Here is an 18,179-nt window from a genome sequence, read left to right on the forward strand (position 1 = left end):
AGAATCAGAAAGCAGGAAGACCAAAATTTTAATAAAGAATGGGCAAAAATTATAACTTCTATTAAAGACCATTGTAAACAGTTAAAATTGTTAGTAGGGCTGGAATATCACTTGTAATTTAATGGTGAATTTTTGATATAATGGAGATTTGGATCATCATAAAAGATGCAGGAGGAAATGATTAATAATGAATAAAGCCCTAAACGGCCTCGGTCCAGTATACCTGAAGGAGTGTCTCCACCCCCATCGTTCTGCCCGGTCACTGAGGTCCAGTGCCGAGGGCCTTCTGGTGGTTCCCTCACTGTGAAAAGCCATGTTACAGGGAACCAGGCAGAGGGCCTTCTTGGTGGTGGCACCCGCCCTATGGAACGCCCTCCCACCAGATGTCAAAGAGAAGAACTACCAGACTTTTAGAAGACATCTGAAGGCAGCCCTGTTTAGGGAAGCTTTTAATGTTTAACAGACCACTGTATTTTAATACTCTATTGGAGGCCGCCCAGAGTGGCTGGGGAAGCCCAGTCAGATGGGCAGGGTATAAATAATAAATTCTATTCTATTCTATTCTATTCTATTCTATTCTATTCTATTCTATTCTATTCTATTCTAATGAGACCCACAAAGGGGAGGATGGAAGTCCAGGAGATGCCTTGGAATCTTGTTTTTATGATTTATGTTCAATATACAATTGTGAAATTTTGATCTGAAAAACCAAATAAATAAAACTTTTTTAAAAAAAGAAGAAGGGGCAGTTGTCAATGTATTCCCCCCCCCCCGCTCCTGTCCCATTGAAATTTTGTGCACCGTGTCTGGGAATGGTGTTGCATTTCCAACAGGACTGTGGCCACGAACTGATGCAGTATAGATGTGGACTAACCGTGAGCTTCTTCCCTGTGCTCCCCACATCCCACCCGTGACTCCCATCTCCCAGTTCAGCCATTCCTTTGGCGTATCTTCACACTGGTGAAATGGCTCTGCCAATGGAGTTTGCACCAGCTTATCCAAGGTGCTTTGTCAGCATAGCAGGGCTCCCACAGAATCCTATGGTTCCCCAGTTGCTATATCTTCAGTACAGGATTGCACCCTGCACCATTTATTTGACATCGTGTAGATTATACTGGAATGTTTTAGTCTTGTAGCCTCTTAAATTCCTACTGCAAAAATAACATGCAAGTTTTTCTTGGTGTTTTTGTGTTGCTGTTTTTTCCCCAGGGATTGTCTGTTATTTGGTAAACCAATTTGAAACTTGGAAGCAATGGTTTTCTCATCCCAGAATCGATATAGGCAGCAAGGATTACATCATAAGCTCTGCATTTCACATTTCTTGTTATTTAACAAGGGGGGGGGAGCTGAAATTGATCAGAATTCAGAGTCCTAATTTGTAGTATCTCATCAACTGCTTGAAAACGATATAAAGAAAATATATAGCTTACAAAAACATAAAAGGGTTAATGTACAGCTTGGGAAAGTGTATTAATTTAATCACTATAGGGTAACGGCTTCAATTTATTGCATCAAAATATTAAAGATTCAGTAAGTTCACCATACTAAGACGGTGAACTGTGAGTGATGTTCTGAGAGTACTGTGAATGTCATTTCCAACATAGGAAGATGCTCTCTACGTGTCAGTGTGAAGGCCATCTTAAAAAATTTTTTTACAAGACTTTTAAAGAAAAAGAATTTTTAAAATCCTTGTGTTCTGAAGGTTGGAAGGAGGGGGAAATGTTAAGGTTCAGTATCTTAAAAAACACATTTTGTGTGTATGTGCGTGTGTGTGAGAGAGAGTGAAGGAGAGAGAGAGAGAGGGAGGGAGGACTGGTGCAATTTTATCCCTGTCCCTCTGTAAATGTAGCCCCCTAGTGGTTCCATGTTTCTGTTCAGAAGAGAGATTCCTATCTTTTCACCCATGAGAGTAGCCAGGATGGACGTGACAGAATTGTGAGGAAGTGTGAAGAGGTTCAGAGGGAGAAAATCCATTAATAAATAAGCAGTGCAAAGAAGGACTATGGAGAGAGAGAGAGAGGAAAAACCCAGCCCTCCAGCATTTCACATATTAAAATAGGGTCGCTTGTATTCTTTTTTAAATTACCCACATTCTTGTATCAAAAGCCATTGACTGAGCACATACATGCAAATAATGTAAACGGAACCTAGCAATCTGCTTTTATTTTAAAGAATGGATCTGGTTTTCTCTGCTTTTGTTATCATTTGCAACTCACACACATTTACCAGCGTTTAGTATTTGGGTCAGCAGTCGCAATGAATGGGTGGGAAGGAGGCAGTTCACTGGCACTTGGGGTCATTTAAATACTTTTTATAAATAAATATAACTGTTAAATCAATTCATCAGCCTGCTGTCCATACCATTAGACTCAACAATTCAGCGCTTCCCTCCCAGGGGGTATTGAAGGATACGTAGTACCAGCACCTCTCTTTTTTGTAGTTAAAAAGTGTGGCACTTAATGTAACAACTTCATAATGAGTACCGGCACCTATTTTTCTAGAAAAAAAGCACTGCTCGCATTATCTAGCATCTTGCATCTAGTTTATATGAGGAGCACAAACTGGAAAGGTAGATACAGTGGTACCTCGGGATGCGAACGGGATCCGTTCCGGAGCCCCATTAGCATCTAGAAGCAAACGTAACTAGCGACGGCAAGTCTGCGCGTGTTGCTTTTCGCCGCTTCTGCGCATGACGTCATTTTGAGCGTCTGTGCATGCAGCGAAACACGGAAGTAATGCGCTCCGTTACTTCCGGGTTGCCGCGGAGCGCAACTCGAACGCACTCAACATGAAGCATATTCAACCGAGGTATGACTGTATCTCTCTAAGGTGTTCTATATCTCAAATATGTAAATGTTGTACTTCCTAATTTTAAATAATACATTTTCAATTAAAATTATTAACTCCTTCCATTTTTCTACAAATTTATTCAAAAGCGAATTTCTCCTAAATATTAAGTGATGACGCAACAAGTGTGCCTGATGATACTTTAGCGAACCTTCCTCTTCTGTCGGCAAGATGGGTAAGACTCTACTTAATATTTCCCTTGGACACATGAGACCTAAGGGTTAATTTTAGACATATATTACAGATACCAAATGCTAGAAAAGCCTACATTTTCCTAATTCCACCCCTCAAAGGCAAGGGTTTCTTTTTTTTTGGGGGGGGGGAGTTTCCCATACTTTTAAGAGTGTGTTTTTATTCAAAGAAAATTATTTCCATATGCAGCGTTCTGTGACAAAAGTCCTAGGCTGGTTCAGAGCCACTGATTGAATGCAGCAGGGGTGGGGAAACTTTGGGGGCCGGTTCCCACTGGGGAACGTGGTTAAGGGCTGCATACCAGTGGTGGGCCGCTGTGGGTTAAACCACAGAGCCTAGGACTTGCCGATCAGAAGGTCGGAGGTTCGAATCCCTGCGACGGGGTGAGCTCCCGTTGCTCGGTCCCTGCTCCTGCCAACCTAGCAGTTCGAAAGCACATCAAAGTGCAAGTAGATAAATAGGTACTGTTCCGGCGGGAAGGTAAACGGCGTTTCCGTGAGCTGCTCTGGTTCACCAGAAGCGGCTTAGTCATGCTGGCCACATGGCACGGAAGCTCCCTCGGCCAATAAAGCGAGATGAGCGCCGCAACCCCCGAGTTGGCCACGACTGGACCTAATGGTCAGGGGTCCCTTTACCTTTACCACTGGTGGGCAAAGCCAATGGCAAAGTGTGCAAGGACGCCCCCTTTCTCTTCACTTCATCCATATTCTCTCTCTCTCTTACACACACACACACACACCCAACAAACAAACAAACAAACAAACAAACAGCATCTCTCTGGGATTTCCATCCTCTGCTCACTCCCAGCCAACCTACTTTGCTTCTACACACCTCAATCCTCTTTAGATGACACAGGCAGACAATTTCACAGAGGTGAATCTGTCAGCTTGATCCAGAGCTGATTCAGCTCTTTATCCCAGAGATCGGGAAACTCCAGAAAGACAAGGGAAGAAGTGGGTAAAGAACTGCTCCGCCCTACTTTCTTCCTCAACTCGATGGGACTTTTCAAGGCTGAAATAGACATCCAGGCTGCTATTCCTCAGTCTAGGAAAGTCCACACAGGTGAGGCAGGAAGTGGAGACTTTTGGGGGAACCATTGGGGACTTCCCAGAAAGTTGCTTGTGGGCTGTGGATTGGCCCGCAAGTGGAATACCAGGAAAGGAACAGGGAACCAGGCAGAGGGCCTTCTCGGTAGTGGCGCCCTCCCTGTGGAACGCCCTCCCACCAGATGTCAAAGAGAAAAACAACTACCAGACTTTTAGAAGACATCTGAAGGCAGCCTGTTTAGGGAAGCTTTTAATGTTTGATGTATTACAGTATTTTAATATTTTTTTGGAAGCCGCCCAGAGTGGCTGGGGAAACCCAGCCAGATGGGCGGGGTATAAATAATAAATTATTATTATATTATTATAAATTATTAAAGGAGGAGGGAATCCTGTTCACCTGATGTAAAACCAGGTGAAGATCATTCTGTTCTGGTTGCTACTAGCATCTAACATCCCCAATCCCAAGCAAGCCTACTCAGACCTAACTCCTGCTTTGTTCAATGAGGTTTACTCCCTAGTACATCCGTTTGGGATTGCAGCTTAAATATGGCTCCTTCTACTTCACTGTCCAGGCCTCTGCACCAGGCACACAATGAAATGATGGTAGTATTCTGAGAGCAATAAGGCAGACATGAATCCAGTTGCCTGCTTTTAAAGAGATCCAGCACTGACAACTCAATGGTGACACTGTGTGCAAACAGAGTAGAGCGGGGAAAGGCTCAGATTGGGGCGGTGTGGTTGGGGGGAGGCAAAGGCATCTACTTCAAAGAGATAAATAACTCCCCCAGTTATTCTCTCTTGTTCATGAACATTTTTGCAGTGAGTGGTTTATCCTGTAAAGAATGGCAAAAATTTGTAGAGGCCCAAACATCTGTACTGTCAGTTCAATGCATGAATCTCTACAGTTACAACGTGCGCCCCTTTCCCGCCAAAGCACACATTTTCATGTTAAGAACAGGTAGATTGAGACCGCAAAAAAGAGGGAAGGGAATTGTTCACAGATGCAAAATCTCATTCCCCAAATCATAGCAACAATAACTTTGCAATGAAGCCAACAGCTAACAGACCACAACCCAACATCATGGGTTTAAGTGTCCCTAAACTCTGGGCTAGAGTTTGGGGGCACGACTTGTGTTGTCTTCAGTTTGTGTACCCTGGAACAGTGATTCATAGAGTCACAGAATTGTAAAGCTGGAAGGGACCACAAGGGTCATCTAATCCAACCACCTGCAATACAGGAATCTTTTTGCCCAGTGTGGCACTCAAACTCATGCTTTACCAACTGAGCAATCGCAGCAATTACTGTTAAATCTGCAGCGCACCCCAACTCGAAGGGCCAATTTGAAAATAATTCATTTATTTATATACATTTGCCTACTGAAAGCAAACACAGCTCTTGGGTCACCTTCTCTCAGATATGATACACATTTGTGAGACAACCAATCGTATTCTTTATTGTTCTTTGATGCAAGGTGCGCAGCGCATTGACTCAGGTGTGTGACAGACTTGCTCCCTAGTATGGATCCTCGGTGGGGCCAACTGGCGGGCCAATCTTTGAAAACCATAAATGAATAGGGGGATGTTGGTTTTAATTGAGACTGAAATTTGCTTTGCAGGTTTGATATAACATTTATGTAATTATACAACTGGAAATTAAGATATGTAAGAGGGAAAACAAAGAATTTGGAGAAATAAAATGAGATGCAAGAAATTATGGGGGCGAAAATTGGAATTCAGGACAGGGGTGGGGTGGGGAGTCTATAGTGTATTCTTGGAAAAGTATTGAATATATGAATTATTGTGATTTGAAAAATTATGTTTGTGTGTGTGTGTGTGTGTGTGTATATATATAAATAGAGAGAGAGATTGAAATTTGCAATAGGATGTTGAGAGTCTGGTGTGCACCTGATTTCTGTTCTACATTTTGCACTATATATCTCCCTGCAGATGAAGTCTGGAGACTTAAACCAAATTGTCACGATTCCTACATACATAACTGGCAGGCCACAGTGAAAAACTAGCTATTCTGAGTTGGCAATGCCCATCCAACATCAGTGCATCAAGAAAACAATACGTGCTTCTGTGTGGATATAGAATCCCGCCTTTTAGCACGCAGGCAAGTGCTAACTGAATGGTGAGCAGAAGAAATGGTAACACAATATAGACTTACTTGTGCCTGAAAGCAGAGACAAAGGAGCAATACTGGCAGCTGTACTTGTCTTCGCGAGTAAACATGGCCAATGCCAAGTGACTCCTCTCGTGCGATCGTAGACCCTGCATAGACATCAAAACCCGGTCACACTGGCTGCAGTGGTAGCCACCAGGCCTGGTTTCATCTTCCAGTGATGGTCCAGGTTCAGCTTCTGCAAGTTCCACAGTGGAAACACTGCCAGGGTCTTTGGGTCCCTCAACACCCTCCAAGAAAGCTGCATTTGTAGGATCTTCAGCTTCCTGCTAAAAGACACACATCCCCCCCAAAGCCATCAATTCTCTCTCCCTTCTGCCCTATGGTTTACTATTAAATCTATGGAAGTCTATGGTTTTCCTCTAATAGCAGAACCTCTACAACCCCAGCTATGAACAGGTTCTCAAAAAAATTAAAAAATAAAGAATAATAAAAATATCACTGAAATCACAAATGAAACAGACGTCTCTAAAAGCAGTGTTTCCCAAACTTGAGTCTCCGGCTGTTTTTTTTTGGACTACAACTCCCATCATCCCTAGCTAGCAAGAGAAGTGTTCAGGGATGATGGGGCTTGTAGTTCAAAAACAGCTGGGGACCCAAAGCTTGGGAAACACTGTTCTAAAGAAACAAGCATCCTGACTGCATTGACAGTTGACAGTGCTGCTGGAGCACATCGTTTTCCAAGATTGCCAAGAAAATGTTTGGGTTTTTTTTGTAGCAGCTCACTCTGTCAGATGGAAACAACACGAATTCTAAGGAAATGCCAACCTTCCTTATAAAATGCTTGCTCTCCTTCTTTCAGCTTACTGGTGTAACTCTGGCACAAAACTGTACAGCTCTTGCTCCCCTTTTTAAAAAAAATGAGAATGGCCTAAATAGTTTTTTCCCCTCCTCATTTGCTTCAAATGCAGCTATGCATTGTCAACTACTAGCCTATGAAGAGCTTTCCAAGTTAAAGTAACGTAATCTCTTTCGTTGCGTGGTATTTGAAAGGCCACCTCCTTCCTTACAGCAGACAGACCCTCTGCCGCAATTCCGCAGCAACAAAATGTATACACTGGTACCTTGGTTCTCCAACTTAATCCATTCCGGGAGTCCGCTGAACTCCCAAAGCTGTTCCAAAAACAAGGCGTGGCTTCCGATTGGCTGCAGGAGCTTCCTGCACTCAAGCGGAAGCCACGTCGGACGTTCGGCTTCCGAAAAACTTTCGCAAACCGGAAGACTTACTTCCAGGTTTGCAGCGTTCGGGAGCCCACTTGTTTGACAGCTAAGCCATTCGGGAACCAAGGTACCCCTGTACTGTGCATAAGCTATGCAAACTGAGTAAGCAAGTATGGTTTCTTTTATTTGCTTAATAAATCTGCTTCTGCTTGCTAAAGAGTTATAGGAGGCACTGATGGTTTGCCCCAGAACACCGGAAAACTTATGCCAGCAGTACTCAACCTGTGGGTCCCCAGATTTTGTTGAACTACAACTCCCATCACCCCTAGCTAGCAAGGCTAGAGCTCAGGGATGATGGGAGTCGTAGTCCAACAACATCTGGGGACCCACAACTCCCATCACCCCTAACTAGCAAGGCTAGAGCTCAGGGATGATGGGAGTCGTAGTCCAACAACATCTGGGGACCCACAACTCCCATCACCCCTAGCTAGCAAGGCTAGAGCTCAGGGATGATGGGAGTCGTAGTCCAACAACATCTGGGGACCCACAGGTTGAGAAAGGCTGCCTTATGCCATCAACTCCTCTGGCTCCCGAAAGTTCATCCAGCTTTGCTATATGTGAAGATCCGCAGGTGATCGCCTCAGGCCAACGGCTAACACGACTAGCCCTTTAAGAAGGCCCAAACTCACCTCTATAGGAGCCAGGGATACACTTCAGTCAAGCCATCCAAGAGAGCAGTGGGGCAGGGGACAGCTGCTGCCACCTAACACCAATGAAGAGCAGTTTGGCACTCCTGAGCTTAAATAGCCTAGAGCAGTGGTGGCCAAAATTGGCCCTCCGGGTGTTTTGGGGACTACAACTCCCATCATCCCTAGCTAACAGAACCAGTAGTCAGGGATGATGGGAATTGTAGTCCCAAAACATCTGGAGGGCCAAGTTTGGCCATGCCTGGCTTAGAGGCAACAGTCAAAGGCTTGGAGGTACGGGGAGAGAGGAGATTGGCTAGCAAGCCAAGGCTGGTCTAAGGGACAATTGGCTCTTAGCTGCCCCCCTGCCAGCAGGGATGTACATGTGGTCTGAGAAGGGGCTTCCCCTGTCACCCGGCCCTTGGGGAAGCTGGGGGACTACGGTGGCTGCCGTGGGAGAAGACCCCAGAAAAGAGCATGGGAAGTGCTGAAGACCTTGAGAAGGAATTATTATTATTCTGGCATTGTGCAGGCAAGATGTGGACCTGTATTGCCTGGGGAAAGGAGAGAAAGCCTGGAACAAGGGCTAAAGCCTCCGTAAAGCTAGAGATTCTACACTCTTGTCAATCCTACTGATAACTGGAGCTCACAATGGAGCCCATTTCCCTGTGGTTCAAGTGGGATTCCCCCGCCTTAGGGTTAACCTATGCATTTTCAAGCACAGCTTCAATCCTAACAGGGACCAGAAAGCTGATTTTTAAAAAAGGGAAAGGGAAACTGATTTTCAAAAGGAAGCTGAATTCTGCAGCATACACCTGGACTTGTATCCACAGTTTGTACACTGCCACTTTAACTGTTAAGTACACTAACTTTTACAAACGTGTTCCCTAATACTCTTTTTTTTTAAAAAAAAATTGTTCTGATTTGCTGTTGTACTTTTTTTATTTTTAAAGCGATCTTTAGAAAAGTACAAGAGCAACTTGGAATTAAAAATACCCTTTTGCTCAAGAGTCTGGACCATCTGTTCTAAAAAAAATATTCCCATGCATCGCGGGAAAAAGACTTGTGATCTAGGAAACAAGTTAACACTGAATCCAATAAAAAGAACAAGCAGTTTTTTTTAATAATAAAAAAAATTAACTGTGGTAATGTGGTGCCAGCGCCAGAAAACACTGTCAATTGGCCCATTTTCCTCTTAATGCAATTATGCCTTTAGTCCCCAAACTATTCTCTCACCTTGACTGCGGCAGACACAGAGGAGCCATTCCCGTACTGAACGTGCTTACGAAGATGGTTGCAGATAGCGCGAAGGGTTGGATGAACTTCCACACAAAATTTACACTTGTAGCCCACCACTTTCCTCTCCTTCAGTTTTGAAACTTCTTCCACATTACCAAAAGGCTGTAAGGCAACAACAATTGGAAACTTAAAAAGCGGTTTCTTTCCTGAAACAAATTTAAAGAGGTTTCTAAACAAGCAACGCAAATAAAATTTGGAATGGTATGCTTATTACACAATGAGGAAGCCACTGGGGCAACACTGTTTCATCTAAAGGCTGACATCTGAAGGTTTCTTAAATGCATGCTGCACCATTAAAATATTGCCCCAATTCCTTGGACATGTAGGGAAACTCAGCTCAGATATTGTTTGTATTCGCATGCGCGTGAAAGCGCTAGATATCCTCTGCAGAGAGCACTCATTATCCTCACAAAGCTTCGCTTCCCAAGATTTCTTGAGCTTTTAAACATTATGGCATTTTAACATTTTTAGTGTACTCATGAAAGTACCTCCGGTTTTGAACTGCTATGTAAACCCTGGTTTAAATGACTGCCATACAAGCCACTTTTAAACCATTATTTATGGACCTGATTTGTTCAACTAATCTAACAATATGCCAAGATTCAATGAAACTAAAAGTCAGCAGAAGTCCTCCTGGACATATGGGTCCCCTTTAAGTAAGGATCCAGCTTGAGAACTAGGCTCCTGACAAACCAAAATCCAGTCTCCCTTCAATAGTAGTTGATCCAACTGGATGCGTTTATTGGTAACCTCCAAGCCTGTACGTAATAAGTTGGAGAAACTGTGGACTCCCAAATCTCATCAGCCCCAGATAACCTGGCCATTGACAGAGGATGGTGGGAATTGGTCCAAGAACATCTGTAGGCCCCCTGCAGTTAAGCAACTGTAATAAGTTGCTTAAAACTCCTACCAAAGGAAGTGAGTTGCTCTAAGTAAACTAAAGAAAGGTTTGATTAGCAATACACAAGGAAAACTCTTTAACTCAGTGGGCTTCATGGTACTCTCCAGATGTTGCTAGACTACAACTCCCATCCTCCCTGACCACTGGCCACATGTAGGTTGGGGCTGATGGGAGTTGTAGTCCAACAACATCTGGAGGATACCACATTGGCTACCCCTGCACCAGGCTTTCTTCTGAGTAATTTTTCACGCTGCAGCTGAGAAATGAGAATAAATGTTTGTCATATCATACCAAAGGGCAGAGGGGCAGGTAGAAAAAAACAGAGGTTTTGTCATACTGGAAAGCTGGCAGGAACTGGTGCCAAAGAGAAATTGGCTTTGAAATGAAGAAGGGGAGGTGGGAGGGGAGGAAAGGACACGTCAGGGCTTTGAGGAAGAGGTGGAAGAAATGAAAGAAGGGGGTGTAATCAAGTGGCAATGTTTAATTGACTTAGGGCTTATTGGCACACCAAGTCACTGGTGCGCCTGTATCTCCTCAGCTGCCAAAGGGAATGTGCATCTGGACGCCACTAACGAGAAATCTCCTGGGGGTGGGGAAGGAGAAAGAACACCAAACATAAATCTAAAATGTGCAAACATATCCTTACCCTCTCTTGTTTGAAATCTACAAAAGCACCATCTGCATATTTTTGCTTGCTCAGAAGCTGCTTCCTCCTCTCTTGACGTTTGGCACGCTTCTGGAATTCCTCGTTGTGACTGTTCAAGTGCGAGGTCAGCTCCGCCATGCTATGCAGCTTGCTGTCGCAGTGCCGGCACTGGAAGATGGGGTTCTGGAAACGGGGGCCGCTCCCCAGTATGGCAAAGTCTCTCTTCAGGTCCTTGCTGTGGTGGTCGGTGTAATGCAAGCACAGCAGCTCGGCCGTGCTGAAGGAGAGCTTGAAGCACTTGACGCAGCGGAAAGGGAGCCACTCCATTTCAGGAGCCTCCACCTCCACTTCTGGCTTCTCCAACTCGTTCCTCTCCTCCGGCAGAGCCTGCGGCCTCTCGTACTCATCCGCGTACACGGCGGTGAAGTAGCCCCCCAGCTTGCTGGCATGCTGCTTCTTGGGGAACACGCCTGGGTGTCGCTTCATGTAGTGCGAGACGATTCCCTTTTTGCTGAAGGACTGAAAGGAGCAGAGAGAGCACTTCTTCTTCTCCACTGCCCTCCTCAGCTCCTCGCTTAGCTGGGGGGAATCTTCTTTCGGGGGCGACGGGATGATCACTTTGTTGGGCTTGTCGCTGACAGTCCTCGAAGCAGCTAAGCAGTGGGTATAGTAGGCGTCAATGTCGTGGCGCTTCTGGTAATGCGCAGCCAAGCCTTTACGGATAGGGTTCGTGTAGGAGCACAAGGCGCATTTGAAGAGGTTGTTCTTCCCTTCTGGCTGGGCCCGGACGTTGTTGTGTTTTATCCGGTAGTGCCTAGCGATCCCTTTCCTGGTGGAGCAAAAATACTTACAGAGCTGGCACCGGAACACCGTGTGGGACACCAGATGGGAACTCGAGAAGTGCGAAGGAGGCACCGAATCGTCTCCAATGATCTCCTCCGGAGAGATTTCTGGAGAGGGCTTAATCTCGGCGACGACTTCAGGCTCCACAGAGGCCGGCAGCTTAGGAGGAGACTGTGCAAACACATCAAATTCAGGCTGGTTGTGGTATTTCTCGTAATGGATTTTGAGCTTCTCTAACGTGCCGTGCGTGTAAGGGCACAATTTACACCTGTAAGCGCCGTATCCTTGCTTGAAAATTCTGCTGGTCTCCTCCACCTCATTCTGGTTCATGTCATTTGGCTGCTCCACATCGTGCACAAAATCTTCTGCGGTGACCTTCACCAGGGGGTGCCTTTTCTGGTAGTGTGTGAGAACACCGTGAATGCGTGTATTAATGTACGGGCAATGCCTACATTTGTACACAGCTCCTGGGTTAATATCTATGTCTTGTGCAAAATCAGCAGCTTTAACTTTCATCCCAGGGTGCTTTTTGCCATAGTGGGTCAGAAGTCCATGCAAATTGTTGTACTCCGACTGGCACACTGTGCACTGGTATGGCGTTGATGAGATTGCAGGGTTTGCAGAGGTGAGCTGGATAGCTTTGTCCTGGACCAGGTTTGTATCCTCTGCATATTCTGCATCCTGGTCCACATGTGGTGCTGCCATCTGGCCCTCCGAATTGACCCTGGCTCCAGCATCATTGGATGCTGGGATGGCTTTATCGGCTGCATCTTTCTCCTTGATAATATCTAGTAATACAGATTCATCTCCATTCATAGCCCAGGGATGAAAAGCTTGGTAGTGATTAGTAATGTCCCAAATGGAAGATGCTTCAAAAATGCAGTCTCTGCATTTATACGTCTTCATCTCTGATGGGATCAGTAAGGCTGGAGGCGAAGGATCTGGCCCTGCCCAGAGCTTTGTTGCCATATACGTATAGTCAACATAATGCTCAGGATGTCGCCTTTGGTAATGCACAAGCAAGCCGCTGGGTTCGGCGTGAGAATAGATGCACCACTCACAATGATACCCGGCTTCTATTAAGCCATCCAAAAATGCCCATCGCAAAATAGAGGTGACTGTGGCCTTCAAGCTCGGGTGGTCCTTTTTAATGTGCTTCCTAAGTGCGTAGAAATAAGGAGATGTGTAAGAACACTGCCTGCACTTGAGAGCTCTCAGCTTAGCCTTCTCTCGCTCGGCGTTGGAAGCGGGAGTCTGCAGGCCGCCGGGGGAGTTTTTCTGGCCACGATCACAAAGGCTCCTGATTGTGGCTGTGTGCTGCCTAATTACATCTGCATTGGCTTTGAAATCGCGGTGCTTCTTTTGGTAATGTATGAGCACGCCTTTCACAGTCCGGTTTCCATAATCACAGTGCTGGCAGAAGAACATCTCATTCTCCGAGGCGGCACTCTCAGAGTTGCCCCGGTTAAGCTGTTGCATAGATGCTGGTGGCCTGGGAACACCAGGAGGGATCTCTCCAGATCTCATCATTGCTGCAGTGGGAGGTGCCTGCCTAATGTACTTTGCAGTCACTTTTATTTCTGGGTGCCTTTTCTGGTAATGCACAAGCACGCCAACCACTGAGCGGTTGCTGTAAGAGCAATGTTTGCAGTAGTAAAGCTCAGTCGTAAGGTCTGGAGGTGGTGGAGGTGGCAGTTGCGAAGCCATATTGGACATTTTGGGGGAGATGGGCGATCCCAATTCATAAGCCATTTGAGCCAGAGCAGAGCCCCTCTCAACAGACACAACACGCATCGTCTTCTGAATCCTGAAGTACGAAGCTTTCTCTTCAGGGTGTTTCTTCTGGTAATGAACTAAGACAGAATGCATGTTAGGACTTGCAAATGAGCAGACGTCACAGTCATAAACCACAACGCTGTTTACTGACGACTCCTTCTGGCTTTCAGATTCTGGGCTATTACTTTTCGGAGAATTTTTGTTAAAAGCAGCAGGTACGCCAGTCCCACGGGCAACGGGAGATGGAGAGGCCAGGCTTTTTGGAGCGGAGTTCAAGATCTCTCTGAGAGTCTGCGACTCTGAACTTAAGCCCTCTTGCTGTTCAACCACATAGCTGGAGAATATCATTGCATTGTTAATTTTAACTGTTGGGTGCATTCTTTGGTAATGTGGCATCAGGCTCCTAACATTCGGGCTGGTGTAAGAGCAGAAACGGCAGCGGTAGATCAAATCGGAATGATCAAAATTTAGTACATTCATGGCTTCAGGGTGGTGCTCCCCATAGTGCTGCTGCAGGTCTTCAAAGTTTGTATAATCAATGTAACATTCGAGACACCTGTACACCGCACTGTGATCATTGGGATCCAGGATATACCTAAAGCTGAATTTAATGTATGGATGCATCCGTTGATAATGAGTGCTAACACTCCTGGCGGATTTGTTGCTGAAGTCACAGTGTTTACAATAGTAAAGCCTTCCGGAATCACCATAATCAGAATTTTCATTGTTTTGGTCAGATCCATATATACTGGACTGGCTGCCCAAAGCAGATGAATTCAGACCTTGGTCTTTCAAGCCAATTGAAGAACAATAATAGTCCTCTTCATCCTCAGATATAGTTAGCTCAATTTCTGCCCCATTGGTGGAATTGTAATCATGGCCAATGCTCCTGTAGTTGGGCTCTTTCTGAGACTCGATGGTATCCCTTCCCCACATTTGCTGGGAAGCAAATGTTGCAATTTCCATCAGCGGCTCTCCTTGTTCTTCTTCCTTGTCCAGCTCAACTTCTATCTCCACTTCATTGTCGTCTTCTTCCTCCTCCTCCTCCTCTACGTTAATCACTGCATCTTCCTGTTGCTTGTTTTGACTGATTTTGCTTTGCAAATTGCTAGCTATCTCATCAATCCTAGTTCTCTTCTTCACTGGTGAAAGATCAAGGGGAAAGTCACTGGACATCTTCCGAGAGGCTTTAGCCACGAAGTTGTTTTTAGAAGACAGCCCAAGAATTGAGGTCTGACTTTTCTTCACGGTGCTGGGAGAGGCGTGAGCATCAGGCTCACTGTCTTGCGGAGTATTTGAGGATGGGCCGTCATATTTTGGCAAGTTGTCGCAAAACGAGTGCTTGTGTTGCTGATGAACCCGGAGACCTTTCAAAGTAGTTGTGGAATAATTGCACATGGTACACTTATACGGATGCTGCGAGTTGGACTGCGGAGATTGTTGCTGCTGCTGCCCCATGGAATCCATTAAGCCGCCGGACTTCCTGCCATTTATATTGCCCCCTTCGTAGGATACTGTGCTTTCATTTAACGAAGAAGCTATGCTTTCTGTTTGGGAATTCACTGCATCCCAGTCGGACGCTGCACCGGTATGACACTGTTTATGAGCTCCGAGTTTGAACGAGCTCTTGCAAGTAAATGGACATTCATCACATTTGTATACTGCTGTCTTTCCAGACAGATGGATGTTTTCAATATGGCGGGAAATGCTCCGCCGATGCATGGTAAGGAAAGGGCAGAAGGGGCACTGGAATCTGTTCATAAACCTCCTAAAGGGGATCCCCTTTGTTTCCAGTAACTTGTGGCCCTCAGACCCCATCAGTTGCTCTGCAGTTAGCCCTGAGGTTTGGTGATCCATGGAGTTCAACCCATTTTCACTGTCTAGTTCATTTAGCTCATCGTCAGAACTGGAGTCATTGAGCATACTGTTTGTATCCATATCGGCGGAAGAATTTGCCATGTCGGCCATCGCGTAGCGAGACCTGTCCGACAAATTAACAATGCCAGAGTTGTGAGGTGCTTTGTGTTTCATGTGAGGGTAGGAAACAGAAGAAAACTTTGAAGAAGTAGAAGTGTTGGACCTGACAAGAGAATTGTTCATAGAGCCTCTGTAGTTTGGGAGGTTTGCGTTTGGCATCTCCCGCCCAGAGGCATTCATTGGGATGTAGTTGGTGTTTGGAGTGGGGCTTGGTGGACCCTTGCTTGATACGTCTGGCATGTTGGTCCCATCCTGTTGCTGCCTCAGGCTTGACAGTATTTTCACCATGCTGCGATGCTTTTTCATCATATGGTCGCACCAGCGTTCCCTTCGGGGCGTCTGGTAGCTACACCATTCGCAGCAGAAGTTCCCTCTCGACTTAGTCAAAGGCTTGACCATAGACTCCAAAATACTGCGTTCTACAACTTCGGCTGGGAGTTCCTTGCAAGAGTCCTGTACTGGCACAGATGTCGATGCCGATTCAGATATAGCAGCTGAAGCGGCGGGAGGGGTGGAGCTCTCCTTCAGGCTGTTTTTGTGGTACATCTTCTGGTGCTTAATAATCCTCGCACGCCTCGGAGATTTGTAGGTGCAGAACTGGCAAGAAAAAACCTTACCAAAGCCCTCGTGCATCATAATGTTGTAATTTAAGGAGCTAGTACCGGGCGATCCAGCTGGAGATCCTCCCGCCTGAGCGCCATGCACTTTCCGCGTATGCTCTATGAGTAGGTTTTTGGATCTGAAATAACGCACACAGAATCTGCACTGGAAAAACTTGCTCGCTGGCTTGGAGAGCATATGCTGGCCATAATAACTCTGGCTATGGCTGTAATAATTTCCAGTCCCCAGCTGAGCTGCATTTTGTCCTAAAAAAAGAGAGAATAAAACATTGTTTTAGAAATCCTTGAATTTGATATTGAACTTTTTATCTGCGTTTTAAATAGTTCAGGTAGGTAGGTAGGTGGATGATAGATAGATAGATAGATAGATAGATAGATGATAGATACTGTAGATAGACAGTTTTAATTCTATTAATGTTTAACTGTTCTTTTAAAAATAATTTCCTCAACAAGCTTTTAGCTATTCTTATTTTATCCGTAAACTGCCTCGAGTCTCTGTTAGGGAACAAAGGCAGGACAGAAATAAAACATCAAAACAACAACAACTGTTTAATTAAAAAATATGTGATCATGGTATCTCCCCTGCCAGGTAAGTATGGAGAGGTAAAAGATTTGGATTATCATAAAGATGCAGGAGGAAATGATTAACAGTAGGACCCACAAAGGGGAGGAGGGAAGTCCAGGAGATTCCTTGGAATCTTGTTTTTATATTATATTTTGGATATTTGACTGTAAAATTTTAATCTGAAAAACCAAATACATAATTTATTTTTAAAATGTGAACCACAATTATTTACATGATTTACAAGCCCGATGACAATGGCAAAACAGCTGAACTAATTTTTTTTTAAAAAAATAAAGTCTGCATTTATCCGTAAGTACAGTGGTACCTCGGGTTAAGTACTTAATTCGTTCCGGAGGTCCGTATTTAACCTGAAACTGTTCTTAACCTGAAGCACCACTTTAGCTAATGGGGCCTCCCGCTGCCGCCGCACCACCGGAGCCCGATTTCTGTTCTTATCCACAAGCAAAGTTCTTAACTTGAAGCACTATTTCTAGGTTAGCAGAGTGTGTAACCTGAAGCGTATGTAACCCGAAGCGTATGTAACCCGAGGTACCACTGTACTGAGTTCATAGCATAGATACTTCCTATGATATGATGAAATGTCATTTTTGCTTACAAGTTCTCTCATAGGGAAGTGTCAGTGATTAAACACGTAAGTAGATGGGAGATGTGAACTGCAATGGTAGAAGAGGAGAAAGACTGATGCCCTGTGGGAAGGACTAGATCCGAGAGGTTTAAGCTACAGCAGGGCAGGTTTCAGTTGAATGTCAGAAAAGCAACTTGACAGTGGGAACAGCTCAACAATGGAAGCAGTTACCCAGAGGGGTGAAGTAAGCTCTCGCTCACTGGAGGTCTTCAAGATGGACAACCATATGTTAGGAAGGCTCTGGATTCACTGAGTAGAGAGTTTGACTAGATGTCCTCTAAGCACCCCTTCTAACTCTTATCATTCTGTTACTCTACTATTAAGCTTTTTAAAAAATATAGTTCACATAATTCCAAATGATTTTTAAAAAATGCATTAAAACAATGATGGGATGAAACGCCAGTCAAATTTCGATGTCACACTTAACTATTTTAAAAACATGTATTTTTAATGTTGTATTTCAAAATGTTGCACTGCACCCCGGGACCTTAGGTTAAAAAGCAGGTTGTTATTAACTATTACCATTACATACAGCTAAGTAGACCTAGTTGCAAAAAAATTGCTATGGAAGCAGTTCCGTCAATACTCCATCAATGCCACGCTTGGAATGTGTGTCCATTATTAGCTTCACTGGTATGCATGTGAATTACCGTATTTTTTGCTAAGACTCACTTTTTCCCTCCTAAAAAGTAAGGGGAAATGTGTGTCCGTCTTATGGAGCGAATGCAGGCTGCACAGCTATCCCAGAAACCAGAACAGCTTTCGCTGCGCAGCAATCCCTCTTGCTGT

The 18,179-nt window shown here is 44.9% G+C and overlaps 1 protein-coding gene across 7 annotated transcripts in view; it reads right to left on the reverse strand.

Annotated features, from left to right (window-relative positions):
* The window catches only part of ZNF462 (zinc finger protein 462), a 150,064-nt gene that overhangs the window by 62,193 nt on the left and 69,692 nt on the right, over window positions 1-18,179 (reverse strand). For 4 of the 7 annotated variants that reach the window (XM_080986652.1, XM_080986647.1, XM_080986648.1 and 1 more), the window contains 3 exons: window positions 10,964-16,425; window positions 9,354-9,518; window positions 6,256-6,539 (listed from right to left, as the gene is read on the reverse strand). In XM_080986652.1, coding sequence (XP_080842778.1) covers window positions 6,256-6,539; window positions 9,354-9,518; window positions 10,964-16,425 — 5,911 coding nt within the window. The remainder of the gene's footprint in view (window positions 1-6,255; window positions 6,540-9,353; window positions 9,519-10,963; window positions 16,426-18,179) is intronic. The other 3 variants (XM_080986653.1, XM_080986651.1, XM_080986650.1) reach the window with 2 other exon arrangements.

Source organism: Podarcis pityusensis (assembly GCF_964106645.2).
Source record: "Podarcis pityusensis genome assembly, chromosome: 17".
In the NCBI taxonomy this organism is placed as follows: Eukaryota; Metazoa; Chordata; class Lepidosauria; order Squamata; family Lacertidae; genus Podarcis; species Podarcis pityusensis.